This window comes from Eretmochelys imbricata, chromosome 6 (genome assembly GCF_965152235.1).
Source record: "Eretmochelys imbricata isolate rEreImb1 chromosome 6, rEreImb1.hap1, whole genome shotgun sequence".
NCBI lineage: Eukaryota > Metazoa > Chordata > Testudines > Cheloniidae > Eretmochelys > Eretmochelys imbricata.
In genome coordinates, this window is record NC_135577.1 from 8,979,496 (window position 1) to 9,007,353 (window position 27,858).

The 27,858-nt window shown below is 52.5% G+C and overlaps 1 protein-coding gene across 1 annotated transcript; it reads right to left on the reverse strand.

Annotated features, from left to right (window-relative positions):
- Positions 1-648: 648 nt before the first annotated feature.
- Positions 649-27,833, reverse strand: LOC144266068 (uncharacterized). Its single transcript, XM_077819213.1, is given in 14 exon segments — positions 649-1,278; positions 1,280-1,490; positions 1,492-1,683; positions 1,685-1,921; positions 1,923-2,418; positions 8,052-8,168; positions 10,257-10,386; positions 10,893-11,080; positions 11,929-12,032; positions 12,743-13,778; positions 16,134-16,250; positions 24,863-24,992; positions 27,129-27,228; positions 27,729-27,833. Coding segments are annotated over 13 exon segments (3,099 nt in total). The 5' UTR covers positions 27,159-27,228; positions 27,729-27,833; the 3' UTR covers positions 649-1,167.
- Between the last annotated feature and the right edge of the window lie 25 nt (positions 27,834-27,858).

A 27,858-nucleotide genomic window follows, 5' to 3' on the forward strand; every position in this document is an offset into this window, starting at 1 on the left:
AGCCGGAAGAGCACCAGCCAGCCAGAGCAGGCCCATAAATGCCATATTTTAATTGTTTAAACCAGCAGTGTCCAATACGTTCACCACTAGCCGCATGTGGCAAATTAGCCACAATTCAATAGGATATGCATGAGCAATGCGTTGGTGTATTGAAGACAACAGCACTGGAAGACAGGTTGCAGGCTTCGATATACAGCTTAACGTGGCTAGGATACAGTAATTTTGTGTTAGTAGTACCTGTTAATGATTTGAAAGGTCGTTTGTAATGTGTTTTTAAATCCATTTTTATAATGTGGCGAGTAAGAAACATTCAAAACCAAAAGTGTGGTTAGCATCGAATTTCAAACCACAAGTGCGGCTAGCATCAAATTGCTATTGGACACCGCTGGTTTAAACAGTTAACTTTTTAAAATTGTATTTACATCCCTAGAAGAAATTTCCATCTCGAAATTCAAACAATTTCTATGGAAAGTCTCTTTCCACTCCTGGGTGGCTCCTTGGAGAGTAGCTCATCCCAGAGACATATACAGGGATTTGACTCATTTGCGTAGTCTGTGGGCATGGCTAACAGGAGAGAACAGCTGAGGAAAGAACACGAACAGCTCTACGCACCTCTGTGCCAGGGCTTGATTTTGCCGTACCCGTCAATGATTACACGTGTGACGTCACTTCATATGCGATACTCACGGAGGAATTCTGCACCACCTGCGCAAGCACAAACTTCATGTGCCCCACAAGTTATTTTTCACCCCAGAATAACTGATTTTGATGGAGCAGCGCTGCAATTACACCTTTCCCCCCTGGGGACTGTTATGGCACCAGAAGAGAGGGTAGCTGGCTTACGGCGGGAGCAGCCAGCCACAGAGAGGGAGGGGGTCAGAGGATGCATCACAGTGCTCTGCCTGTGGGGTCAGGTATGGAGGCAAGGAGTATGGGGGAGATGGACAGAATGGGACACACAGGGCTCCTGGGAAAGGCTGTGACCATCTACTCTAAGATCGCCCCACCTGGCTGCTCTTCCCCATACTGCTCAGTTAAGTCCCATTCCCTGCCCCACACAGTCTCTGCTGGGCATCATGGGGACAGGACCACCCCCTGGTCTGATTCTGCTGGCACTGTGCCAGGCCCGCCAGCAGCCCCTCGGGATCTGGTGGTGGCAGAGCGGTGTTAGTGAGTGAACTGGGGCCAGGTGAGGTTGCCCAAGTGAGCAAAGCATTTGCCACAGTCAGCACACCTGGACAGCCGCTCCCCGCCGTGAATGCGCTGGTGTATTCCCAGGTATTAGCTTGTTGCCACGACTGAACCTCTTACCCCAGTTGGCACAGCTGCTCCCCGGTGCATGTCTGCGAAGATGTCTGGTCAGCGTACTGGCATTGCTGAAGCTTTTCTTGCAATCGACACAGTGGTAGGGCCGCTCCCCGGTGTGCGTGCGCTGGTGTCTTCTCAGCTTTGAGCTCTGTGAAAAACTCTTGCCACAGTCGGTGCAGCCACTTCCTCGTATGCGTGCGCTGGTGCGTTCTTAGGTGTGTGACCCGTGCAAAGCCCTTGCCGCAGTCAACACAGCGGTAGGGCCGCTCCCCGGTGTGTGCGCGCTGGTGTATTCTCAGGCTTGAGCTCTTTGCAAAACTCTTGCCACAGATGGTACAATTGTATGGCAGTTCCCCGGTGTGTGTGAGCTGGTCTTTTCAGGTGTGCAAACTGTGCAAAGCCCTTTCTGCAATCAGCACAGCGATGCGGCCGCTCCCCGGTGTGTGCACGCTGGTGTGTTCTCAGGGTTGATCTCTTTGCAAAGCCCTTGCCGCAGTTGGTGCAGCAATACGACCACTCCCCGGTGTGCGTGCGCTGGTGTATTGTCAGCTTCGAGCTCGCTGCAAAGCTCTTGCCGCAGTCAGAACAGCGGTGCGGCCGCTCCCCGGTGTGTGCGCTGATGTAGTCTCAGATTTGAGCTCTGGGCAAAGCTCTTGCCACAGTCGATACAATTGTATGGCAATTCCCCAGTGTGCGTGCGCTGGTGTCTTTTCAGGTGGGCAAACTGTGCAAAGCCCTTGCCGCAGTCAGCACAGTGGTCCGGCCGCTCCCCCGTGTGTGTGCGCTGGTGTATTTTCAGGACCGAGGACCATCTGAATCTTCTGCCGCAGTCAGCACAGCAATACGGCTGCTCCCCGGTGGGCATGCACCGGTGCTGCGTCAGTGCGGAGGGGTCGCTGAACCTCTTGCCGCAGTCGATACAGCGATGGGGACACCGGCCCATGGGGAGTCTCTGGTGTGTAGCCAGGTCCAGTCTCTGCCTGAGTCTGCCCCGGGGATGGACTGTGTCCTGTGCATGGATCCCTCTGTGGGCTGTGGGATTCTGCGTTCCTGCCGTGCTCTCTCCACATTCAGACTGTGTCCTCGTTCCTCCCGGGATCCTGAGCCCTGCTGGAGAGAGCAGAGGGAATCCCAGTGTTAGCTCACAGTTAGGGCTGCAGGTATGTCAAGGACAGGAAAATGTCACAGATGGAGCAATTTCCCCATTTCTGACTGTTTTTGGGATGGGTGCCTCACCCTGCAATGGCCACTCCTGTCCCACAGGGCTGCACCCAACACCTCGCTGTGGGCATTGAGACCTGGCCTGCGGGGTTACAGCGCCACTCAGATTTGCCCCTGAATCCAGTCACGATGGTCGGGGAGGCAGGTCAAATTTCAGTGACTGGCCTTGCCACCCATATGTTCTCTTCCCCACACCAACCCCTCTGCACCAGGCTGGAGTTAGGGTTTCAGTGCTGGGAGAAGGGTGCTTCTCTGGGCAGCAAGTTCCCCCTGGTCAGGGCGAGGAGGAGGGCAGGTGTTTTAAATTGGGGGGGGGGTGGGGAGGGTAGTACACCCAGCCAGTCACCTACCTATAAAAATTCTTAGTAGCTGTTCTCTTTGCTTTACTTATAAAGGGTTAAGGAGTCTCACTGCAATGCTTAGGTAAGAGGAAGCAAGTGTGGACCTGGCCAAAAGAGCCAATGGGAAGGCTAGAACTTTTTAAAATTGAGAAAAAAATTCTCCTTTGTCTCTCTGTTGTTTTCTCAGCTGGATAGAGAGGGCACCAGCTATGCTGTAAGAAGCTTGGGGCCCATAGGCGCCAACTTCTGCTGGTACCGGTGGGTGCTTTACCTGCTCTGGCCCCGCCCTGACTCCACCCCTGCCCCATCCTAACCCCTTTCATAGATACTAAGGTCAGAAGGGACCATTATGATCATCTAGTCCGACCTCCTGCACAACGCAGGCCACAGAATTTCACCCACCCACTCCTGCGAAAAACCTCTCACCAGTGTCTGAGCTATTGAAGTCCTCAAATCATGGTTTAAAGACTTCAAGGTGCAGAGAATCCTCCAGCAAGTGACCCATGCCCCATGCTACAGAGGAAGGCGAAAAACCTCCAGGGCCTCTTCTAATCTGCCCTGGAGGAAAATTCCTTCCTGACCCCAAATATGGTGATCGGCTGAACCCTGAGCATATGGGCAAGATTCACCGTTCCCTGCCCTAACTCCTCCCCCTCCCTACACTTATTCCAACCCCTTCCCCAAATCCCCGTCCTGACCCCGCCTCCTCCTCTGAGCACACTGCGTTCCTGCTTCTCCCTGCATTTGAAACTACAGATATGTAGGTAGAACAGGAATATTTAGACCAATGGTGGGCAAACTTTTTGGCCTGAGGGCCCCATTGGATTTCCGAAATTTCCCTAACCGGCCCTCCATACAATTTCGGAAACCCCATCCAAACCCCCCTCTCCTTCCTGACAGCCCCCCTGGGGCCTCATCCACCCCCTCTGCTCTCTGACCACCCCTGGACCCCCCGCCACCCCATCCAACTCCTCTCCTTCCTGACAGCCCCTCCCCGGACACCTGCCCCATCCAACCACCCCTTCTCCCTGTCCCCTGACCACCCCCGGAACCCCCACCCCTGACTGCCCCCTGCCGCCCCATCCAACCCCTCCTCTCATTCCTGACTGCCCCCCCGGGGGATCCCTGCCCCCATTCAACCCCCCTGTTCCCCGCCCTCTGACTGCCCCAACCCCTATCCACACCCCCGCCCCCTGACTACCTCCCGAACTCCGCTGCCCTCTATCCAAACCTCCGACCCACCCGCTCCCTGCCCTCTTACCGCGCTGCCTGGAGGACGGGTGGCTGGCGGCACGGCTGCACCAGGACAGGCAGCCATGCGCCGCGCAGCAGAGAGCACCGGGTTGGGCCGCAGCTCAGCAGCCCCCCCGCCCAGAGCATTGTGCTGGCACCGTGGCGTGCTGAGGCTGCGGGGGAGGGAGAACAGCAGGGAAGGGGCTGGGGGGAGCTTCCCCGGCAGGGAGCTCAGGGGCCAGGCAGGAGGGTCCTGCAGGCCGTAGTCTGCCCACTCCTGGTTTAGACAGATGTGATCAGGTCTCTCTCTTTACTTTGGGCTTGTGGATTCATCTGTGCTAACACAGATGCTTTTGTTTTGTTTTTGTAACCGCTAAGCTGGACCCCAAGAAAGCCATTCCTGGTGTTTAATCCTTGCAGTTGCATTTTTGTGCTATATATATCTAACAGCAGCCTAATTTTCCAGATGTGTTTTCTTGCTTTTTTTTTGTTCAATAAAAACTTTTTTTTTTTTTTTTTTTTAAGAGGATGGGATTTCTCTGTCTTAAGAGGTCCGTGCACATGTTTTTCTATTAGCTGGTGGCGACAGCTGATTTCTTTTTCTTTTCCTTTTCTCAGCCCTTCCCCATAGGGGGAGCTGAAAGAGTTTGGGGGTACCCCACAGGAAGGAATTCCCAAGTGCGCCTTCCTGGGCTCTCAGAGGGGTTCTGCACTTAGGGGGTGGCAGCATTTACCAACCCAAGCCCAGGGAGATCTCTAACCTTGGAAGTTTAATACAAGCCTGGAGTGGCCAGTATTAAGTTTTAAAGTCCTTGCAGGCCCCCACTGTTGGGATATATAAGGGTTAAGTAAAGACATGGAAAACCGCTGGTGTGCTGGCATGGTATCAGGGAGTAGACACAGGCCCGCACTATTCCTTCGCCTAACAGATAAAGTGTTACCCCTTTCCCCTCCCTTCTCCTTGTGAAGAATTAAGAAGTGTTGCAGCTGCATGAGAATTGTGGGGATCTAAAGAATACCTGTTGGGTAAAGAAGCGTTATCTCCTCCTCCCTTCCTTTCCCAGCTACATAAGCAAGCCCTGGGTCATGGCCGCTTTCTCCCTCCCCTGCAAACTGCTGATCCAAGGAGTTCATTACTGCAATTATAGCAAAAAAGTGTATCTTCAAAGTAAAACTTATAGGCAAATATGCTAATGAGGTAAATAGTAATCAGGGGCGGGAATAATTATATTCAGTATAGGCAAAAAGAAAAGGAGGACTTGTGGAACCTTAGAGACTAACAAATCTATTTGAGTATAAGCTTTCACGAGCTACAGCTCACTTCACCACTGAATGCATCCGATGAAGTGAGCTGTAGCTCATGAAAGCTTATGCTCAAATAAATTTGTTAGTCTCTTAGGTGCCACAAGGCCTCTTTTTCTTTTTAGCGGATACAGACTAACACGGCTGCTACTCTGAAACCTGTCACTCAGTATAGGGTTATCAATATTCATTGTATTTCAACTACCTGAAAGGGGGTTCCAAAGAGGATGGCTCTAGACTGTTCTCAGTGGTAGCAGATGACAGAACAAGGAGTAATGGTCTCAAGTTGCAGTGGGGGAGATTTAGGTTGGATATTAGGAAAAACTTTTTCACTAGGAGGGTGGTAAAACACTGGAATGCGTTACCTAGGGAGGTAGTGGAATCTCCTTCCTTAGAAGTTTTTAAGGACATGCTTGACAAAGCCCTAGCTGGGATGATTTAATTGGGGATCGGTCCTGCTTTGAGCAGGGGTTGGACTAGATGACCTCCTGAGGTCCCTTCCAACCCTGATATTCTATGATTCTATGATTGTGTGGGCGTTCATATTACTCCATAAGGGTTTTGGGGGTGTTGTAATAAATGTAGGAATTTACATGCTAATGTAAATAAAAAGAGTATGATGTAACTAATCCAGTGCTTACTGGACAATTGGGTCCAGGGGAACAAGTACCGCAATAAAGAAGCCCATCTACTCAAATCCGCCCCTGGGTCAGCCTGTTCTTCTTCCAGCACCCACCTTCTGCAGTCGAAGTGCCAGAGCAGGGAATCAACCTTGACAGCAGGGTTTATTAAAAATCCTGGAGCAGTCACAGTAAATTTACAGACCTGTGATTTTACTAAAGTTACTGTAACCGCTCCATAATTTCTGATAAAAAAAAATGTGGTGACAAATCTGCAGCCTGACTCAGGGTGGTTCTACCCTATGGTGTTTCCGCAGCACCTAGCGCCTGCTCCCACAGGGGCTATGCATGTCTTGGGTCTTGGTTTAAGCTTCAATTGTAGCCTGCCCAGGATACAGGCAGCGCCTGGCACAGCAAGGCCTGGTTTTGTTTCCAAACTTATTTTGTGTTTATTGCAATCAGAGGGGTTTATTTATGTGGTATTAGTTCTTCACTTTCTCCTGTTTTATAGGATGAGGCCTGTTCCCCAGTTATTTTGCTGTTATAATTATATTGGTTTGAAATTAGTTTAGTTGAGGGGCTACAATCCCTTCATGTGGACGCAGTGAGACCAGTTTAAAGCTGTTTAGAACAATGTAGCTTATTCCTGTGGGGGTGTGAGTCCTTTCTAGGAATTCCTTTGAAGAAATCATTTACTCTCAGCCTGAGGTTTGAGTCTTTGTGTGAAACTAAAACTAAACTAAAATCCTCAAGAAGATGAGGGTTTTGGGGGGTGTCTGTGTGTGAAGGATTTGAGGGGATGACCAGTCACTCAGAGTTTGTGTGATGTAACCTGGAAAACATGTCTGTATTGTGTCACAACCCGCTCCCTGGCACTGCTGAGCTGGAAGGGGTGAATGGCTGCCACCCAGCCTTTGGTCTACAGACAGTCACAGACACGTTAGGGCTGAGGGCTGTGCTAAGCATTGACACTGAAGCAATGTAAGTGACAAAAGTATCGTGCCACAAAGAGCAAGAGGAGAGGGGATGGGACAAAGGCCATACCGCCACCCTCTCTCTCACAGCCAGCCCATACACCAGGGTACTCAAGTCATGGCCCGCAGGTCGATTTAATCTGGCCCCTAAATGTGTCCACTCCCCCCACAGCAGCCGCCTGGCCCGCGGGGCAGTTTTAGAGCATTACAGCGAAGTGCTGAAGGTGCTAGAGATCTGTTCTACACCATGGCACCTCTGCATGGCGTCACCTTACACTAGTCCTATGTGACTGACCCTGCCCGGCGTCATTCCCAGCTTTCTCCTTGCTCGCTGGGGACAGGTTTCTCCAGTCTGAGAGGTCACATGCGAAGTGAAGTGGCAGAGAGGGGGTGGGGTGGGAACCTGGGGAGAACAGCACCTTCTCTGCCAAGGGCCAGTGACTCTGGGATGCTCTTGCAGGGAGCAGAGCCATGAAAAGCCATTTGAAAAATCTCTAGGGCGCCCCTTACCTTGGTATGATTTTCTGAGGTTTGGGAAGCCTAGAAGGTGTTGTGGTCTATGGCCAGACAGGCTTGTCTTTCTACCCAGGTGCTTGTTTGCCCCCCATCAGCCAGTTCACACAGTCTCTATCTTTCTCTCCCCTCCTCCCCCACACCAGTCCATGTACCCCATCTCCTCAGAGCGAGGGCAGGGGAGACAGGACTCAGGAGAGCTTTCAGTGAATGCCTTAAGAGACAGCATCCAGCGTCTCTCAGAAACTTCGCCAGCAGCCAGCACACAGACTGATTCTGTGTGTTACACACACACACACACAGTCTCTGGCTCTTTCACACTCACCTCTGAACACATACTTGTAATATTGTTGTTACTTCTTGGTACTTTCTGTAATGCATATATATTTTGACTGGTCTAAACACTAGCCCCTAATTCCCAGCTTCAATTTGTCTCTCTTCAACTCCCAGCCAGTGAATCTCGCTCTGCCTTTGCCTTCTACATCAAGGAGCACTCCGCTAGCAGGTGTGTAAATCAGAAGGGACTGATTATGACTCACCTGAGGAGGGGCTCTCAGGCCCAGAGTGTACCGTGGAGCCCTTGGCATCCTGGATCCAGAGCTCTGCCTCCCCAAGCTCAATCCGGTGGATTAAGTCCGGTTTGGAACCTGAAGAGCCTGTTTCGGGGGAAAGTTTTATTCCTAAAGTTTTGGGGGCAGGGACTCGTTTATGTGTCGGTGCAGCCCAGCACAACAGGGCCCACATCTCGGTCAGGGTGTGTCTGCACAGCACCTGGCATGATGAAGCTCCAATCTCGGACACTGCTTCAGAGGAAAGCGCAAGAGATCCCAAGCAGGAGAATAATGAAATAAACCAGAGATCTCAAACTCCAATCACCAGGAGAGCCACACGAGTACTACTAGTACATTGGCCCAAGGGCCGCATCACTGACACCCCCCCACTGCCCCTGCCCCCCATTCCAACCCCTTCCCCAAATCCGCGCCTCTGCCCCACCTCCTCCCCTAAGCACACAGCTCCGGGCTCCTCCCCCCTCCCTCCTGGAAAGCGCTAAGCACCTGGAGGTAAGCAGAGGAGCAGAGACGCGGCGCGTTGGGGAGAGGGGGAGTGGGGAACCCCTGAAATAAACCTTTCTTAGAGGAGATTTCTTCCTATCTCTCACTCGTACTATGAATTGGCAACATCTACAACCCTTCTCACTTTGCAGTGGGAGCCAAGTTTAAAGCCTTGCTGGGGTAACTCTAGATCAGAGGTGGGCAAACTTTTTGGCCCAAAGGCTACATTGGGGTTGTAAAATTGTATGGAGGGCCAGCTGGGGAAGACTGTGCCTCCCCAAACAGCCTGGCCCTGTCCACTATCCGTCCCCTCCCACTTCCCACCCCCTAACTGCCCCCTCACAATCCCCGACCTATCCAAACCCCCCTGCTCCTTGTCCCCTGACCACCCCCTCCAGACACCCCCCCCATCCCTAACCACCCCTTATCTAAGCCCCCCTGCTCCTTGTCCCCTGACTGCCCCCCCAGGACCTCCCCACCCTAACCGCCCCCCCAGGACCCCAACCCCCCCTCTCCCTGTCCCCTGACTGCCCCGACCCCATCCACACCCCAGCCCCCTGACAAGCCCCCAGGACTCCCACGCCCTATCCACACACCCCGTTCTCCATCCCCTGACCACTCCCCCAGAATCTCTGCCCCATCCAACCGCTCCCTGCCCCTTATCCAACCCCCTGGCCCCCTTACCATGCTGTTCAGAGCAGTGTGCCGGGCGACCACACAGAGCTAGACATGCTGCCCCATGGCGGCATGGCTCCGGGAGAGGGGCAGAAGGCAGGGGAGGTCCGGGGACTAGCTCCTTGTCCGGGAGCTCAGGGGCTGGGCAGGATGTGGCCAGCCGTAGTTTGCCCACCCCACTCTAGATGTTCCATAGAAATATCCCATTCTGCTAACACTTTGGCCTCTATGCTATCTTGTGGCAGTACGTTCCATAGGACAACTGTGTGACATGGATTTCCTTCTTTTTGCGAATACAGACTAACACGGCTGTTACTCTGAAACCATGGATTTCCTTGTCTTCCTTCCTTCCTACAGAAACACCAGTGAACACCCATTAGTTTCAGATTAAGAGACAGGGTGAATAGAAAATCCTCCACCACCTTCTTTCTTGTCATTATTTCACTTACCCAACTGTCTCCTGAAATATGGATCATGGGGAAGACTTTGGAAAAAGGGAACTTTGCTCCTTTGCCACCTTATAGCTGTTGAAAACTTTCGAGCATGTCATTAAGGCAGATTGGCCACAAAGTGTCATGGCAGGTGTCACCGTTACACAGACATTCCAGTTCTTTTGCATTGTTCAACTGGACAGTTGTTAAATTTATGATGTTCATTCTTTTGGGGGAGGTGGGGAGCTGTTGCAACAGCAGTGTTTTCCCCCTGCCTAGAGTCAGCTCCTGACGCAGAGTTGCTGCCCTCAACCTCTGGCTGGGATTCCGGGAAGAGATGGTTGCTCATGGGCTCTTTGCTACCATCAGGGATGTGCCACGACTGAGGCAGGTAATGCAAATAAACCAGTTACACTAAGATTAGCCCCAGGCTCCCAAGCCCTGAGTTCTCCTCGAACAGCGAGCTGACCTGAAAGGGGCTGGCATTTGCCACCACTCAGTGACAGGGTGCCACATGGCAGCCAAAGGCTCAAGGGAACCCAAATGTTTTACAGCTGTGAATAAATTAAGGGAAATTGGTCCTTACCCAAGGAAACGAGGGCCTGGTAATTCCTCAGCATCTGGTTCCGGTACAGCTTCTTCTCTGGCCGGGATAAGAGCCCCCACTCCTCCCGGGTGAAATACAGAGCCACGTCCTCAAACGCCACCCGCAGCTGCTGGCACAAGCGTTACACACTCAGCACCCTCCGCTCCAGCCCCAGCCCGGGCTCTCAGCAGGGGACGCGGGTTCTAGGGCAGCGGCTCCCGGGAGCTGTGACCCAGGGAGACCCCCCCGCACAGCCCCCCGGGGACTCGGGCCCTGCTGGCCGGGGACAGGAGTCGCCCTCGGCTCCCCACGGGGCTCTGGGGCGGGGCGCTGGGAAGGGCCCGAATCCCAGGGCAGGGACCAGGCTCCTCCCCCGGCCGGAGTCCCCGCCTCCGCCCCAGGCCTGGGCTCGGCCCCGCTCCCGCCCCCGGCTCGGCCGCCTCGGGGCTCCTCCGCCCGGCTCCGCGTGTCCGCCCGGCCCGGGGCCCCCAGCGCCGCTTCCCGGCCCCAGCGCTCCGAGTGCGGCAGCCCCCAGCCCCGGGGTCACTAGCGCGGGAGGGACCCGGTCCCGGCCCCCTTCGGCCCCAGCCGGGACCAGCCAGTGCCCGGCCGGGGAGTCCCCGCCCCGCGTCCTACCTGCGCCGGCCCCACTGCAGCCATCGCCGGGCTCGGCTCCGGCCCCGGCCGCTTCCTCCGCCCGGGCAGCGACTTCCCGCCCCGCGGCTGGTGCCTCCCTGGGGCCGCCTCCCACGCCTGCGCCGCCAGCTCCAGCAGCCGGGCCGGGGGATTTCCCATTTCTCTTCCCCCTCCTGGATGACTCTGTCCTTGGGTAGTAGTTCATTACACAGCCATATAGAGTCATTTGATTCACTTGCTTGGTCCACCAGCAAGAGGAGAGAACAGTTAGCGAAATAACACAAGAGAGCTCTTTGCACCTCCGTACCAGGACTTATTTCCTAAACCTCAGTGACAAGATCAGTAGGATCACTTCACATGTGACACTCTCTGGGCACCTGCCAGTCACACAGTTCATCAGGCCTCATAGTCAGTTAGGCCTTCGAGAACACTTTGGTTCGTTCACTTTAAAGATTTATACTTCACATTAAGAAAAGGAGGACTTGTGGCACCTTAGAGACTAACCAATTTATTTGAGCATAAGCTTTCGTGAGCTACAGCATCCGATGAAGTGAGCTGTAGCTCACGAAAGCTCATGCTCAAATAAATTGGTTAGTCTCTAAGGTGCCAAAAGTACTCCTTTTCTTTTTGCGAATACAGACTAACACGGCTGCTACTCTTAAACATTTCACATTGGCTTTTCCACATGCCAACTGAATGGATCCGCTTCTTTAATATCCAATATAGTTAGACAGACCTTTGTTAAAGATTTGTTATATATTTCTTATTGATCACGTTTCTATTTAAAATAGACAGCATGAGCAGTTCCCGAGTCTTCTTCCAATCACACGGACCAGGCTGTCCCGCCCTGTCCCTCAGACCAATCCACACTGAGATGGGACGGCAAATCCCACCTCTGGAGTGTCCTGGCTGGAGCTGATGGTTGTGGGGCAGAGGTGGGCAAACTACGGCCCGCAGGCCACATCCGGCCCGTGGGACCATCATGCCCAGCCCCTGAGCTCCCGGTCGGGGCGGCTAGCCCCGGCCCCTCCCCTGCTGTCCCTCCTCCCCCGCAGCTTCAGCACGCCGCCTGCGCTCTGGCCCGCCACTCCTGCCGGGAAGCCCGGGGGCATGGCTGCGAGCTCTTGCCGCTCTGAGGAGCTTGGTAAGGGGGCAGTCAGGGGACAGGGAGCAGGGAGGCGGAGGTTCGTGGGGGGTGGTCAGGGGACTGGGAACAGGGGGGTGGGGGTTGGATAGGTGTGGGAGTCCCGGGGGGGCCTGTCAGGGGCCAGGGGTGTGGATAGGGATTGGGGCACTCAGGGCACAGGGAGCAGGGGGTAGTTGGATAGGGGGTAGGGTCCTGGGGGGGCGGTTAGAGACGGAGGGCCCCGGGAGGGATCGGTCAGGGGACAAGGAGCAGGGGGGCGTCTTGGATGGGTCAGGGGTTCTGAGGGGGGTGGGAAGTGGGAGGGGGCAGATAGGGGACAGAGGGCCAGGCTGTTTGGGGAGGCAAAGCCTTCCCTACCGGGCCCTCCATACAGTTTCCCAACCCTGATGTGGCCCTCAGGCCAAAAAGTTTGCCCACCCCTGTTGTGGGGGGGAGTTCCTGGCTGGAGGTATGTGTGTGTGTGTGTAAGAGAGACAGAGAGAGAAGGGTGGGTCCTGGCTAGATGGCAGGGCAGGGAGCGTCCTGGCTGGATCCCAGCTAGATGGGGTGGGAGGGTCACACTAATGGAGTAGGCCGTGACCAATTGCTCTGAAGGCACAATAAGCTCATGGGCATCTCCATAATCCAGCTGTCAACCCCTTCCCCACAGGGCTCAGCCAAATTCCCTTCCTTGCCCCGACATGGACTCTCCACTGGGCATCACGAAGACAGGACCACAGCCTGGTCTGCATCTGCTGGAGCCGTGCCAGGCCCCCCGGCCCCCGGGAGCCCCTCAGGTCCTGGTGGTGGCAGAGAGGTATTAGCATGCGTGGCTAGGTGCCTGGTAAGGTTTGCGTGTTGGCCGAAGCCCTTGCCGCAGTCGGCGCAGCGGAAGGGCCGCTCCCCGGTGTGCGAGCGCCGGTGCTGGGTCAGGGTGCTGGCATTGCCGAAGCCCTTGCCGCAGTCGGCGCAGCGGAAGGGCCGCTCCCCGGTGTGCGAGCGCCGGTGCTGGGTCAGGGTGCTGGCGTTGCCGAAGCCCTTGCCGCAGTCGGCGCAGCGGTAGGGCCGCTCCCCGGTGTGCGTGCGCCGGTGCTGGGTCAGCGTCCAGGCGTTGCCGAAGCCCTTGCCGCAGTCGGCGCAGAGGTAGGGCCGCTCCCCGGTGTGCGTCCGCCGGTGCCGGCTCAGCGAGGCGGCATCACTGACGCTCTGGCCGCAGTCGGTGCAGCGGTACGGCCACTCCTGGGTGTGGGCGCGCCGGTGCCGGCTCAGCGACTTGGCCCAGCAGAAGCTCTGGCCGCAGTCGGCGCAGCGGTACCGTTGCTCCCCGGTGTGCGTGTGCTGATGCGCTGTCAGGTGGGAGAGCTGAGCGAAGTCCTTGCCGCAGTCGGCGCAGCGGAAGGGCCGCTCCCCGGTGTGCGTCCGCCGGTGCTGGGTCAGGGCGGAGGCTCGGATGAAGCCCTTGCCGCAGTCGGCGCAGCGGAAGGGCCGCTCCCCGCTGTGCGAGCGCCGGTGCTGGGTCAGGGCCGAGGCGTTGCCGAACCTCTTGCCGCAGTCGGCGCAGCTGTGGGATTGCTGCCCCATGGCCAGCCTCTGGTGCGGAGCCAGGTCTGGTCTCGGGCTGAGTCCATCCCCACGCTCGGCACGAGGATTGACTCCATCCTGTCCATGGCTCCCCCCGTGGGCCGTGGGATCCTGCCTTCCCCCCACAGTCTCCCCACATTCAGGCTGTGTCCTCGTTCCTCCCTGGATCCCGTGCCCTGCTGGAGAGAGCAGAGGCAATCCTGGTGTTGGCTCGCGGTTAAGTTTGCAGGTTTGTTAAAGTGAGAATAATCTCATCGATAGCTCGATTTTCCCATTTATCTGTGACTTGTCTGTGACTCACTGCACAATAGTGACTCCTGTCCCATGGGGCTGGGCCCGAAGCCCTGCACCAGGTGGTGTAACCTGGCATCCAGGGCCAAAGTGCCCACTCACATTTGCCCCTCTGTCCCACCCAGGACAGATCGAACCTGAGCCCCACAGGATAGGAGCTGTTGCTGTGCGGTGAGGGCAGGGAACCAGGACAAGCCCTATAGCCAGGAGAGCTTCAGGGACTAACACTGTGGGGTGAGCACGGGGCGGGTTCACTCTCGAGTCTCCCCCCACCCTCTCCACACCAGGCCAGGATTAGGGTCACGGTGCTGGGTGGAGGGTGCTGCTGTGAATGGTCAGTGCCCACTGGATACAAAATGCTGTGACAAATCTGCAGCCTGACTTATGGTGGTTCTACCCTTACTTGTTTGTGCAGCACCTAGCACCAGCTCCCACATGAGCCACGCACCTCTTGGGTCTCATTTTATGCTTAAATTGTAGAGTGCCCAGGAAACGGGCAGCGACTGGCACAACGCGGCCCTGATCCAGGACAAGGGCCCGTACATGCTAATGCAGTACAAACAAGGTCTGGTTTTTCTTTTCAAACTGATTTTGTTTTTATTTTAAATCAGAGGATTTTATGTTGTTGGCTCTTCACTTTCTCCCTGTTTTGTAGCATGAGGCCTGCTCCCCCGTTTTGGTACAGTTTTAACTATACCACTTTGAAACCAGTTTAGTTAAAGGGCTACAACCCTCTAATGTGGACACAGTTAGACCGGCATAAAGGTATGTAGAACAACATAGCTTATTCCTGTGGGGGAGTGAGTCCTTTTCAAGGAATTCCTTCTGAAGAAGTCATTCAGCCTCGACCTGATGTTTCATTCCTTGTGCAAAACTAAATTGGAAGTTTGTTTTTTCTTGCAGGTGTGGGGGAGGGGACACATTACTCAGGATTTATGGTGATGTAATCTGAAACCACTTTTGTATTATTTTACAAGCCAATCAATGGATATTGTTAAGTGGGAAGGTGTTCACGGCTCCTGCACAGCGGGCCTGTGATCTACAGACAAGCACAGACCTCATTTAGGCTGACGGGCGAGCTAAGCATTAGCACTGAAGCAATGTTAGTTTGAAGTGACAAAGGGTTTGTGTCATGGAGGGAGCAGGAAGAGAGGGGGATGAGAGAAAGATTGTCCCACTGAGCTCGCTCACGTAGATCCTAGACCTGGGGTCAACGCCACTGTGCCCTTCCCGTATTGCTGGGGGTCCTGGTTAAATGGCAGGGGGAAATGGCTCAAAACTCTTGCCCTAGAATAAGTCCTATCTGCAAGGAAGCCTAGAAGAGAGCTTTGTGGACTATGAACCAGCAGGCTTGTCTCACCCCCCTCACCCCCGGCTCTGTAGCCACAAGTACTCCTTTTCTTTTTGCGAATACAGACTAACATGGCTGTTACTCTGAAACCTGACACAAATGAATGTTATCCTCACAGCCCCACGGCCCTCTCCATTACACAGAGGGTGAAACTGGTGCACAGAGAGCGCTGTAGTGAGGCGCTTTAGGAATTGAATCAAGAACTTATGAATCCACATTTTACTTTAATGATTCAATGGAGCATATGAACTAACCATCATGATTCTGTGTATTGTTTGTTGTGCCTTTGCAGATGTGGCCTTCAGGGAAACCCTTACACACCAGCAGAACACCTCTGTGTAAACACAGCTCCCCATGTCCTTCCCCCATGAGAGCTCTCGCTTTCCCTCAGCGCCCCTGAAATCCCCCCCACAAACTGTCCCATACCACTATCCCACCCCTCATCCCATCTCATCCCCTCCCCATCTCCAATTCATGTCCCTTTCACTGCTTTGAGGCCCCATCCCTCTTAGGTCCCATCCCGGGTCATAGATATCAAGCCCATAGAAGCCCACTGTGCCCATCCAGCCCAGCCTCCTGCCTCACCCAGGCCAGAGAATCTCCCCCAGGATTCCTGCCTCTGGCCCAGTAACTCCTGGCTGAGCTAGAGCGGAGCTTTGAGAGAGAGAGACGCCCCATCTCCACTGACAGACTCCCAGGGATGGAGAATCCCTCCTGTCCCTAGGCGAGCTGTTCCAGTGGTGAATTCAAACACTGGCCCCTAATTCCCAGCCTCAATTGGTCTCCCTTCAGCTCCCAGCCAGTGGATCTTGCTCTGCCTTTGCCTTCTACATTAAGGAGCCCTCCACTAGCAGCTGGGGAAATCAGAAGGGATTGGATTATTATGACTCACCTGAGGAGGGGCTCTCAGGCCCCGAGTTTTCCCTGGAGCCCTCGGCATCCCAGATCCAGAGCTCTGCCTCCCCGACCTCGATCCGCTGGATTAAGTCTGGTATGGAACCTGAATAGCCTGTTTGAGGGGAAAGAATCAGTTTTATTACTAAGGTCTTGTCTACACTACACAGATTTGTTGACAAAACAGTGGAGGTGTACGTACTACAATGCAACATTTGGTGACAAAAACTGTTTTGGTGATCAAATAAAACCACCTCCATGAGAGGCATGGAGCTTTTTGAGGCAAAGTTTTAGCGACAAAGTATCAGTGTAGACACTGTGCTTGATTATGTCACTATAAAGGGCCTCCAGGAGGTGCCCCACAATGCCCCTCCTGCCTGCTCTGGTCAGCAGTTTGAACTCCGCTGCCCTGCAGCCAGGTACACAGGCATCCACCCCTCCATCTTAAAGCCCCGCAAATTTTTGAAATTCCACTTCCTGTTTTGTCGGCATGGAGAGCTGACATCGCATTTTCCCAGTTGATCACAGCAGCTCCACATGGCAAACCCTCTCCAGCTTGGACCCTGCGGAGCTGTTGGATTGGCTCAGTATATAGGGAGAGGAGGCTGTCCAGTCCCCGCTGTGCTCCAGTTGTAGGAAGTTCGATACCAACAGGCACATTTCTCATGGCTTGTGCAAAAAGGGCTATGATAGAGACATGCTGCAGTGCAGAGCGAAGATAAAAGCACTGAGGCAGGAGTACCAGAAGGCAAGGGATGCAAACTGTCACTCTGGTGCTGAACTAAAGACCTGCCACTTCTGTAAGGAGCTGGATGCCATCCTTGGCAGTGACCCCACCTCCACTCCCAAGAGCCCTGTGGACACTTCAGCAGGGCTGGAGTCAGTGGAAAGTATACCTAACCCAGAGGATGAGATCACGGACGAGGAAGTGGAGATGGCAGTCTCCAGGTGGGGTGGTGAGTGAGGACCTCTTTTCTACTCTGGAGGTGTCTACCCAGTCCCACCAGTCCCTCTCTGGGGAGCAGGAAGCAGGAGAGGAGACCGCTGGTAAGTGACTTTCTTGAGTTGATGCTTCTCGTTTATATGATTTCCAGCTTTCCTTCGCTTTGTGTAGTGTGAAAGTGGGTGAAGGGTTAGAAATCTACAAGACTTACTGTGTTTCTGTGCACTGCACATTCCCCTGTGCAGCTAAGCAGTGTGCCGGAACAGTATGTTGATGCACACTGGGATTTCATGGGAATGTTCCAGAGATATCTCTAGGAAACTTTCCTGAAGGTAATTGCCAATCCTTTGCCAAAGGTTCCTTGGGAGAGCTGCTTTTGTTCCTTCCCCCATTGTAGGAAACCTTCCCGTGCCACTCGGCAATCCCTTGTGCAGGGACCAAAGTGGCACACAGGTGAGCAGCATAGGGAACAGGTCTGAACCCACAAGCACGCAGTAGATGCACCCTTGCATCCTTGCTTACACTCAGGAGTGAGGTATCAGCTTCAATGATCCCCGCCGGTGAAAAAGGGTGGGAGAATTTACAACATTGTTCCTAGTCACCTGCACCGTGACCCTTGAATCACCACCATCGCTCTTTTGCCGAGCTGGAACACCCCTCCCCCCGCACACACACACACTGAGCTGAACTCATCATGCTTAGGGGGTGTTTGTTCACAAAGATGTCTGCCTGCCTAGGGTCAGTGAGAAACTGCTTGGGATGCTACAAGAGGTGTATTTTACTGTAATGATTCAATGGGGTGTGTGAACTAACAAACAATCATGATTCTGTGTATTGTGTCTTGTGCTTCTGCAGATGTAGCCTTCAGGGGAACCCTTACACACCAGCAGAGCGTCTCTCCCAGATAAGAAAGCTGTGACGGGTTTGGGCCCTTTGGGGTGTCACCCCAGGTGCTGGGATGCCAATGAATCAGCCTGTTCTGCCAGCTTGGGTGCCCTTTACCTGGCCTTGCTGGGTTAGGCTCACAAGCCTCTTCCAGCCAAGCACACAGGCAGGGCCACACCCAACTGCACAGAGAGACACAGATCCACTCTGGAAAGATTCAGCCTTCAGGGCTTGCCCCAGCACTCTGGGGCCCACTCCCTTTAAGGGGTACAAACTCAAAGGTTTTATGAAATTTTCCCCCTCCCTCAATGTGGAGGGAGTTATGCACAACCTCTTGCCCCCACCCCCACTTAGAAATTACATAAACTGGGTTATATTATAAACAAGAAATAAGTTTATTAACTACAAAAGGTGAATTTTAAGTAAATATAAGAGATGACAGACAGAACAAAGCAGGTTACTGACCAAATAAAGCAAAATACGCAAGCTAAGCTCAATATACTTAAGAAACAGGTTATAAAATGTAAATTCTCACCGTAAATATTATTTTAGGCAGGTTGCAAAGTTTCTGTGGTTCAGAGTTCCAGTTCTATTCCTTTTCAGACTGTACCCCTGTCTCCCCGCTTGCCTTCCCTTCAGGTGGCTTTAGCAGTCTTCTTGGGCAGACAGACCATGGAGAGGAGTCTTGTTTGCCTTCCTCCCCACCCTTAAATAGGATTTACATAAGGCAGGAATCCTTTGTTTCCCAAACTTGCCCCCTCCCCCACCTTCCAGTGGAAAGTTACAAGAAGTCCCAGGTAATGTTTAGTATCAGGTGACAAGACCACCTGACTCTGTAGTATCACAACATCCATGAGTCAGTGGCAGTATGGAGCGTCCGCAGGAAGGCCAAGCTTTTCACAGTCCATTGTCCTCACTGATGGTCATCAGCCCTGTCTGACTTTTCCATTGTTGTACCTGAACTGTTAGCAGTGGGCGTCACCCAAAGTAGCATAGTTGAAATACAGATACATAGTCAATATTCCTAACTTCAGATACAGTAATGATACAATTGAATAATCGCATTCAGTAAATTATAATCTTTCCAAGGATATCTTACAAGACCTATCACAGATATGTCATATTCATATCAGAAGCATATTTTCATAAAGAATATGGAGTGAAACGTCACAAAAGTGACCAAGGCGGAGCAAAGAGGATATGTTCCAGGAGATGCTACAGTTCTCTGACACAGAAAAAAGGGGATGCAGGAAGTAGATAGAAATGGAAAGGCGGGACAGAAAAGAATATCAGGAGATTATTCAAAAGGCCACTGAGTGGATGATAAAAGTAATGAAGAGGCAACCAGAGATGTTGAAGTCCCTAATCATGCTCCATTCTGAACAGATGGATGCTCGACTCCCACTGCAGCCACTTCGGAACTGTTTTCCTTGCCCTCCCCAAACTCCTCCCACACATTCCTTTCAACTTTCTGGGACTTCTCGGTTTCTTCTTCACTCCATTCCTTTGGACAGCTTCCAAAATGATACTGGATTTATGCACACCTATGACAATCTGCCCTTCACTGTACCTCCCTTCCCACCAAGCCTTCGTTTTAATAAAAACAAAATCTCTGAAAGATAACTAATCTTTATTTGTGTACTACAGATTGTGATAGCAGCTAGCAGTAAAACATATATAGGCAGTTTAGTCATTTTCTTACTGAAAACCTAGTCTACGAACCATCGAAGTGTTTCGTAACGAAACTTGATTTAATGAAGCAGGGCAGATCGCTACATAGAAATATACATCGCTGGTTCTCATTCTCAAAATGTTGCCTCAAAGCCTCCCTGATTCGAACTGCATCCTCTCAAACTGTGCCTCTCTAATAGCCCCGGCATCAGGCTGCTCAAAATCAGCAGCCAGGTGATCTGCCTCTGTGCCCCACCCCTGAGCAAACCTTTCACTCTTAGCTTCACAACTATTATGCAATGTACAGCGGGTGGCTATGACCATGGGAATATTATATATTAATATTCCTTTAATCTGCCAAACGCACACTCCACGATCTGCCTGCACCTACTCAGCCTATTGTTGAACCACTTCTTGCTGCTGTCCAGGTTTCCTGTGTAAGGCTTCATGAGCCATGGAAGTAACGGGTAGACTGGGTCTCCCAGGATCACTATGGGCATTTCAACATCCCCCACTGGACTCTTCTGGTCTGGAAAAAAAGTCTCTGCTTGCAGCTTTCTGTACAGGCCAGTGTTCCTGAAGATGCATGTGTCATGCACCTTCCCGAACCACCCCACACTAATGTCAGTGAAACGCCCACAACACCATGGAGAATTAGCCCTTTCTATTGACATATTCTGTGGCAATGTGGTCCAGTGCCAAAATTGGGCTACACATGCCATCTGTCACCCCTCCGCAGTTAGGGAAACCCATTTCCGCAAAGCCATCCACTATTTCACGCACATTGCCAAGAGACATGGTCCTTCGTAGCAGGATGTGATTAATGGCCCTGCACACTTGTGCTAACGCAGCCCCAGGGGTCAACTTCCCCACTCTGAACTGATTCATGACCAACTGGTAGCAGTCAGGAGTCGCCAGCTTCCTAAATGCAATCGCCACGTCCTTGTCCACCAAGAGGGCAGCTCTCATTTTGATGTCCATGCAACGCGGGGCTGAGGTGAGTTCCACACAAAGTCCCAGGAAGGTGGCTTTCCGCATCCAAAAGTTCTGCGGCCACTGCTCATCATCCCAGACCTGCATAACGATGTGATTGCACAACCCAGTGCTTGTTTCCCTAGCCCAAAAGTGATGGTCCACCATGTGCAGCTGCTCCATGAATGCCAGAAGTAATCTGGTGTTGTTTCTATCCACGGCCCACAGCAGCTCAGGCAGCTCTGACTCATGTTCAGATAGGAACCTCATGTTTAAGTGCACTGCAAATCTGCGATGTGTTAATGACAGAACAGCGTGGGATCCATCCTTTCACACACAGATGGTGGGCACACAGCAAACAAGGGCCGTTGTAAAATGCAGTGAAAGGCATTCGGAAGAGCACAGAATGCTGGGACGGAAAACAATGCATCATGGGATGTTGAGTCCACACCCATGATGCACTGCGATCCACTCCGCCAGCCCACAAGGTGGCGAGTAGCACCATGGGATAGCTACCCACAATGCACTGCTCTTACCGTGAATGCCAGAGCACCAAGTGTGGATGCATTCTGCCGACAGAGGGAGCACAGCGTGAACACGCAATAGTGATGTTATTACAGCATTTTTTGGTCGTCGACATAACTTCTGTCGCCATAGTACTGTAGTGTAGACACGGGCTAAGCTTTTGGGAGCAGAGAGCTACATTTATAATATGCCTGCGCAGCACCCGGCACAACAGGGACCTGATCTCTGGCATTGCGTGCGTAGCAAGTGGCACAATGGGGCCCTAATCTCGGTCACTGCTTTAGAGGAAAGTGAGAAAGATCCCAAGCAGGACAATAACGGAATAAACCTTCCTTAGGAGAGATTTCATCCCATACCCCTCCAGGTGAGTTTAGGTCATACTCTGAAGCAGCAAGGTCTATAATCCTTCTGAATTTGCAAGAGATAAAGATTTTAAAAATAAGCATTAGGATAACTCTAAATGTTCCAGAGAAAAATTCCATCTTTGTCTCAGTGCTATCTAGCACCAGTGTGTTCCGCAGGACAACTGTGTGACACAGATTTCCTTTTACCCATTGAAATATCATTGAACATCCCTTTGTCCTCAGATTAGGAGACAGGGTGAACAGAAAGTCCGCCCCTACCTTCTCTCTCCTGGCCATCATTTCACGTACCCAATTGTCTCCTGAAAAAATTTTCAGGAAGGAAGTGTTTGCTTCTTTGCCGTCTTATTGCTGTTTCAACAGCTCTTTGCAGCATGTCATTAAGAGACCGGCCATAATGTGTTATGCCGGTATCATTAGGTAACACTACCACATAGACCTGCACTGTTTTTTGCTTAGGGTGCGAGCACTGTTCAGCTGCACGGTTGTTAAATTTATGATGTATCCTCTTTTCCAGAGGAGTGGGCTGGGGGGAGTGGGAGGCTGTGCAAGCAGCAGGAGTTTTTTTGCAGGGTCTGAAGCCTTTTTCTGCAGCCATATTATGAGAGCAGCAGCCAGGAGCCCAAAAAGCAGGAAGTCACCTTCTCACATTCCATCTAAATTACATTAAAACAATGTAATACCAGGCTGTTAAAAAGGAGACCTTATCCTAATAGCACCCACCATCATCAGATACAGAAACAGATCTTCAGATGGTTAAAGAAAACTTTGTCTGATAGCATTCTGTCTGGTAAGGAATCACTTATCAACAGTTGTGGGTGTGAAATTGCTACTTTGTTTTACCTTTACAGTCCCTACTTCTCTATTGTTTATCTGTATGGTTTCTGTCTGGTTCTTTGATTGTTTCTGTCTGTTGCATAATTAATTTTATATTTAAATCAACTAAGGTGATGGGGTATGACTGGGTAAAGAATGGTTTCACAATTTTATTTTAAGATTAGTCAAAGAATTATTTTGCAGTACTTTAAAATGATTGGTAAAAGGTACAGCTAAGCAGGACTCAGGTTTCACTATATAAACTGGGGTCCAAAAGGAAGTTCTTTGGAACCAGCTCCAGAACACAGCCCAAAGATCAGAGCTGCCAGACCTCAACACCCCCAGAAGCTGGAGTCCCTGGCCAACCTGATCCTGAGTGGCCAGCAGGAAAAGTTCGTCTGCCTTATTGGGAGTGGTGAGCATTGTATGCTTAGCGTGAGCATTCCATTTTGGTGACTGTTAATAAACAGAGGTTAAGGATATAAGGCATAAGGTTCTTTCACTAGTAAAAAAACACCCACAAATGCGCAGAGTGTAAAGTTACACCCTGAGCCCTAGGAACTGGGTAAGGGCAGGTGCCCTAGTGTGGGTAACATTTTCTCCATGCCTTGAGCAGAGCTGCTGCCATCAGTGGCTGGGCTGGGATTCCTGGAAGAGGTTGTTGCTCATGGGCTGTTTGCTACCACTGCTGTGCCAGGACTGAGGGACATAATATGCAAGTAAACAAGTTACACTAAAATTAACCCCAGGCTCTATGGACATGAGCTCTCCTCCAACAGGAAGCGGACCTGAAAGGTGCTCACTACGGCTGTTGATTAAATTGCAGTTAACTCACGCAATTAACTCCAAAAAATTATTTGCAATTAATTGCAGTTTTAATTGCACTGTTAAAACAACAGAAACCCAATTGACATTTATTAAATATTTTTGGATGTTTTTCTACATTTTAAAATATATTGACTTCAATTACAGCACAGAATACAAAATGTACAGTGTTCACTTTATATTATTTTTATTACAAATATATTATTTCTTTTGTCTGTCATTTTTACAATGCAAATGTTTCAATTCACCTCATACAAGTACTGTAGTGCAATCTCTGTTGTGGAAGTGAAAATTTTCAAGTGTAGATATTTGTTACATAACTGCACTCAAAAACAAAATAATGTTAGAGCGTAAAAGTCCAATCAGTCCTACTTCTTGTTCAGCCAACTGCTAAGACAAACAAGTTTGTTTACATTTACGGGAGATAATGCTGCCCGCTTCTTATTTACAATGTCACCTGAAAGTGAGAACAGGCGTTCACATGGCACTTTTGTAGCTGGCATTGTGAGGTATTTATGTGCCAGATATGCTAAACATTCGTATGCCTCTTCATGCTTCGGCCACCATTCCAGATGACATGCTTCCATGCTGATGATGCTCATTAAAAAAAAAAAAAAGCATTAATTAAATTTGTGACTGAACTCCTGGGGGGGAGGAGAGAATTGTATGTCTTCTATATTGTTTTACATACATTCTGCCATATATTTCATGTTATAGCAGTCTCGGATGATGACCCAGCATGTTGTTCGTTTTAAGAACACTTTCACTGCAGATTTGTTAAAACACAAAAAAAGGTACCAATGTGAGATTTCTAAAGGTAGCTACAGCACTCGACCCAAGGTTTAAGAATCTGAAATGCCTCCCAAAATCTGAGAGGGACAGGGTGTGGAGCATGCTTTCAGAAGTCTTAAAAGAGCAACATGTTATCCGGAAGCTACAGAACCCGAACCACCAAAAAAGAAAATCAACCTTCTGCTGAGATATCTGACTCAGATGATGAAAACGAAAATGTGTCGGTCTGCACTACTCTGGATCATTGTCAAGCAGAACCCATCATCAGCATGGACGCATGTCCTCTGGAATGGTGGCTGAAGCATGAAAGGACATATGAATCTTTAGCACATCTGGAATGTAAATACCTTGCGACACCGGCTACAACAGTGCCATGCAAACGCCTGTTCTCACTTTCAGGTGATATTGTAAACAAGAAGCAGGCAGCATTATCTCCTGCAAATGTAAACAAACTTGTTTGTCTGAGCGATTGGCTGAACAAGAAGTAGGACTGAGTGGACTTGTAGGCTCTAAAGTTTTACACTGTTTTATTCTTGAATGCAGTTTTTTGTACATAATTCTACATTTGTAAGTTCAACTTTTATGATAAAGAGATTGCACTACAATACTTGTAGGAGGTGAATTGCAAAATACTATTTCTTTTGTTTTTTTACACTGCAAATATTTGTAATAAAAATATAAAGTAAACACTACATTTTGTATTCTGTGTTGTAACTGAAATCAATATATTTGAAAATGTAGAAAACATCCAAAAGTATTTATATGGTATTCTATTATTAACAGTGCGATTAATCACGATTAATTTTTTAATTGCTTGATAGCCCTAGTACTGACATTTGCCACCAGTTGGCCACTCAGTGGCACATGGCAGCCGAGGCTTCAAGGGAACCCAGACATTTCACAGCTGCAAATAAAAGAGGGGAAATTGGTCCTTACCCAGGGAAACAAGGGCCTGGTAATTCCTCAGCATCTGGTCCCGATACAGCTGCTTCTCTGGCTGGGACAAGAGCTCCCACTCCTCCCGGGTGAAATACAGAGCCACATCCTCAAACGCCACCTGGAGCTGCTGGCACAAGCGTTACACATTCAGCACCTTCCGCTCCAGCCCCTCAGCCCGGAGTCTCAGCAGGGGATGCGGTTTCTAGGGGAGCGACTCCCAGGGAACCCCCAGCCCAGCAGCTGTGACCCAGGGAGACTCCCCGCCCCGCTCAGCTCCCCAGGGACTCGGGGCCCTGCTGAGGGGACAGGAGTTGCCTTTGGCTTCACATGGGCAGGGGTGAAAGTAAGTCTAGGAACTTACCAGTATGGGGCTGGGCTGGGGCCGGCTCTGGCCCCCAGAAGGGGCGGGGCCCCAGGAGGAAGGGACGGAGCTGGGGGGGTCAGAGTCAGCCCCGGCCCACCCCGTACCGGCAAGTGCCTCCTTCCCCCTCCCCAGGGTAGCAGCAGCAGCTGGGGCTCTGGCAGTGGTTTAAAGGGCCCCGGGCAGTAGTGGTGGCCGGAGCCCTGGGCCCTTTAAATTGTCCCCAGAGCCTGCCGGAGCCCTGGGGAAGTGGCTCAGCCGCGGCTACCACCCTGGGCCCTTTAAATCACCGCCCCAGCCCTGCCGCCGCTACCCCAGGGCTCCGGCAGGCTCCAGGGACAATTTAAAGGAGTGGTAGATACGCTGGAGGGGAGGGATAGGATACAGAAGGACCTAGACAAATTGGAGGATTGGGCCAAAAGAAATCTGATGAGGTTCAATAAGGATAAGTGCAGGGTCCTGCACTTAGGACGGAAGAATCCAATGCACCGCTACAGACTAGGGACCGAATGGCTAGGCAGCAGTTCTGCGGAAAAGGACCTAGGGGTGACAGTGGACGAGAAGCTGGATATGAGTCAGCAGTGTGCCCTTGTTGCCAAGAAGGCCAATGGCATTTTGGGATGTATACGTAGGGGCATAGCGAGCAGATCGAGGGACATGATCGTCCCCCTCTATTCGACATTGGTGAGGCCTCATCTGGAGTACTGTGTCCAGTTTTGGGCCCCACACTACAAGAAGGATGTGGATAAATTGGAGAGAGTCCAGCGAAGGGCAACAAAAATGATTAGGGGTCTAGAACACATGACTTATGAGGAGAGGCTGAGGGAGCTGGGATTGTTTAGCCTGCAGAAGAGAAGAATGAGGGGGGATTTGATAGCTGCTTTCAACTACCTGAAAGGGGGTTCCAAAGAGGATGGCTCTAGACTGTTCTCAATGGTAGCAGATGACAGAACGAGGAGTAATGGCTTCAAGTTGCAGTGGGGGAGGTTTAGATTGGATATTAGGAAAAACTTTTTCACTAAGAGGGTGGTGAAACACTGGAATGCGTTGCCTAGGGAGGTGGTGGAATCTCCTTCCTTGGAAGTTTTTAAGGTCAGGCTTGACAAAGCCCTGGCTGGGATGATTTAACTGGGAATTGGTCCTGCTTCGAGCAGGGGGTTGGACTAGATGACCTTCAGGGGTCCCTTCCAACCCTGATATTCTATGATTCTATGATTCTAAAGAGCCCAGGGCTCCGGCAGCAGGGGTCTGGTAGCAATTTAAAGGGCTGGGGGCTCCAGCCGCTGTAGGCCCTTTAAATTGCACCTGGGGAAGCCGATCCACCCCGGTACGGCGCACCGGCTCTTCCCGGTACACCGTACCGGGGTGTGCCAGCTTACTTTCATCTCTGCCCAGGGGGTTCTGAGTCAGGGCCCTGGGAAGGGCCTGAATCCCAGGGCAAGAAACAGGAGTCCCCGCCTCTGCCACAGGCCTGTGCTCAGCCCCACTCCCGCCCCTGGCTCGGGCACCTTAGGGCTCCTTTGCCAGGCCAGGGCCCTAAGGGTAAAAGGGACGGCGCCCATCTCCACATGTCCGCCTGGCCAGGGCCCTCCCCTCCCTAGTCCCAGGGACGGTCCTGGCTTTCTGTGGGAGGGTCCTGGGGCCCCAAAGCCTCTCCCCGGCTCCAGCTGCTGCAGCCCTGGGCCCCCGGGCTGCGCTAGTGCAAAGCAGGACCCCAGGCCCTGCCTGGCCGTGCTGAGCCGCTCCCGACCCTGGGGCAGTGCTTGGCCCGGGTCAGCACCACTCCCCGGGGAGCTGCTGCAGCCCCCAGCCCCGGGGTCACTAGCGCGGGAGGGACCCGGGTCCCGGCCCCCCTTGGGACCAGCCAGTGCCCGGCCGGGGAGTCCCCGCCCCGCATCCTACCTGCGCCGGCCCCGCTGCAGCCATCGCCATGGTCTGGGGCTATTGGGGTCTGGAGCAAGGCGAGGTCCTTGGTAGCAGGGAAGGGACAGACAGGGCGTGTCTGGAGAGAGGAGAAAAGGGGCCAAGTCAGTTCCCAGGGAATCCCCCGAGGAGAGCGGGACCCCGTTATTCTGGGCCTGGGGCAGGTGTGACATTCTCAGCAACATCCCAGGGAGGGGGCTGGGATTACACCCCCCCCCCCCGTCACTGCCCTACTACGGGCGCGGGAATGAAGCCCCAGGTTAGCTCAGTTGCAGACCCCTCTCCCCCTTCGTTGGCACCGGCTGGTGGGGGGGGGTCACCAGCCCCCTTCGGCTCCGAACCCCCCCGGCGGCCGCTTTCCCCGGGCAGCGATTTCCTGCCTCCGCGGCTGTTTCTCCCCCTCCCCTGCGCCCCGCTCACCGACCGACCCCCGGGCTGCAGCGGGGACCCGCCCTGCGCACGGGCCGGGCTGGGGACCCAGGTGTCCGGCCTGGCACGGGAAGGCTCCTTGGCCCCGCCTGCTCCAGGGCGGATTTAGCGCCCCAGCCAGTAACCCGCCCCGCCCCGCGCCGCGCCGACCTGTGCTGGCCGGAGCCTGTCCCCGCTGGGCGGGGGGCAGGAGCCGCCCGGCCCCCTTCTCCAAGGGGCTCCCTGGGGCTGGAAACGGGGCCGCAGCGGGCCCGGGGACACGTGGCTCAGGTACAATCCC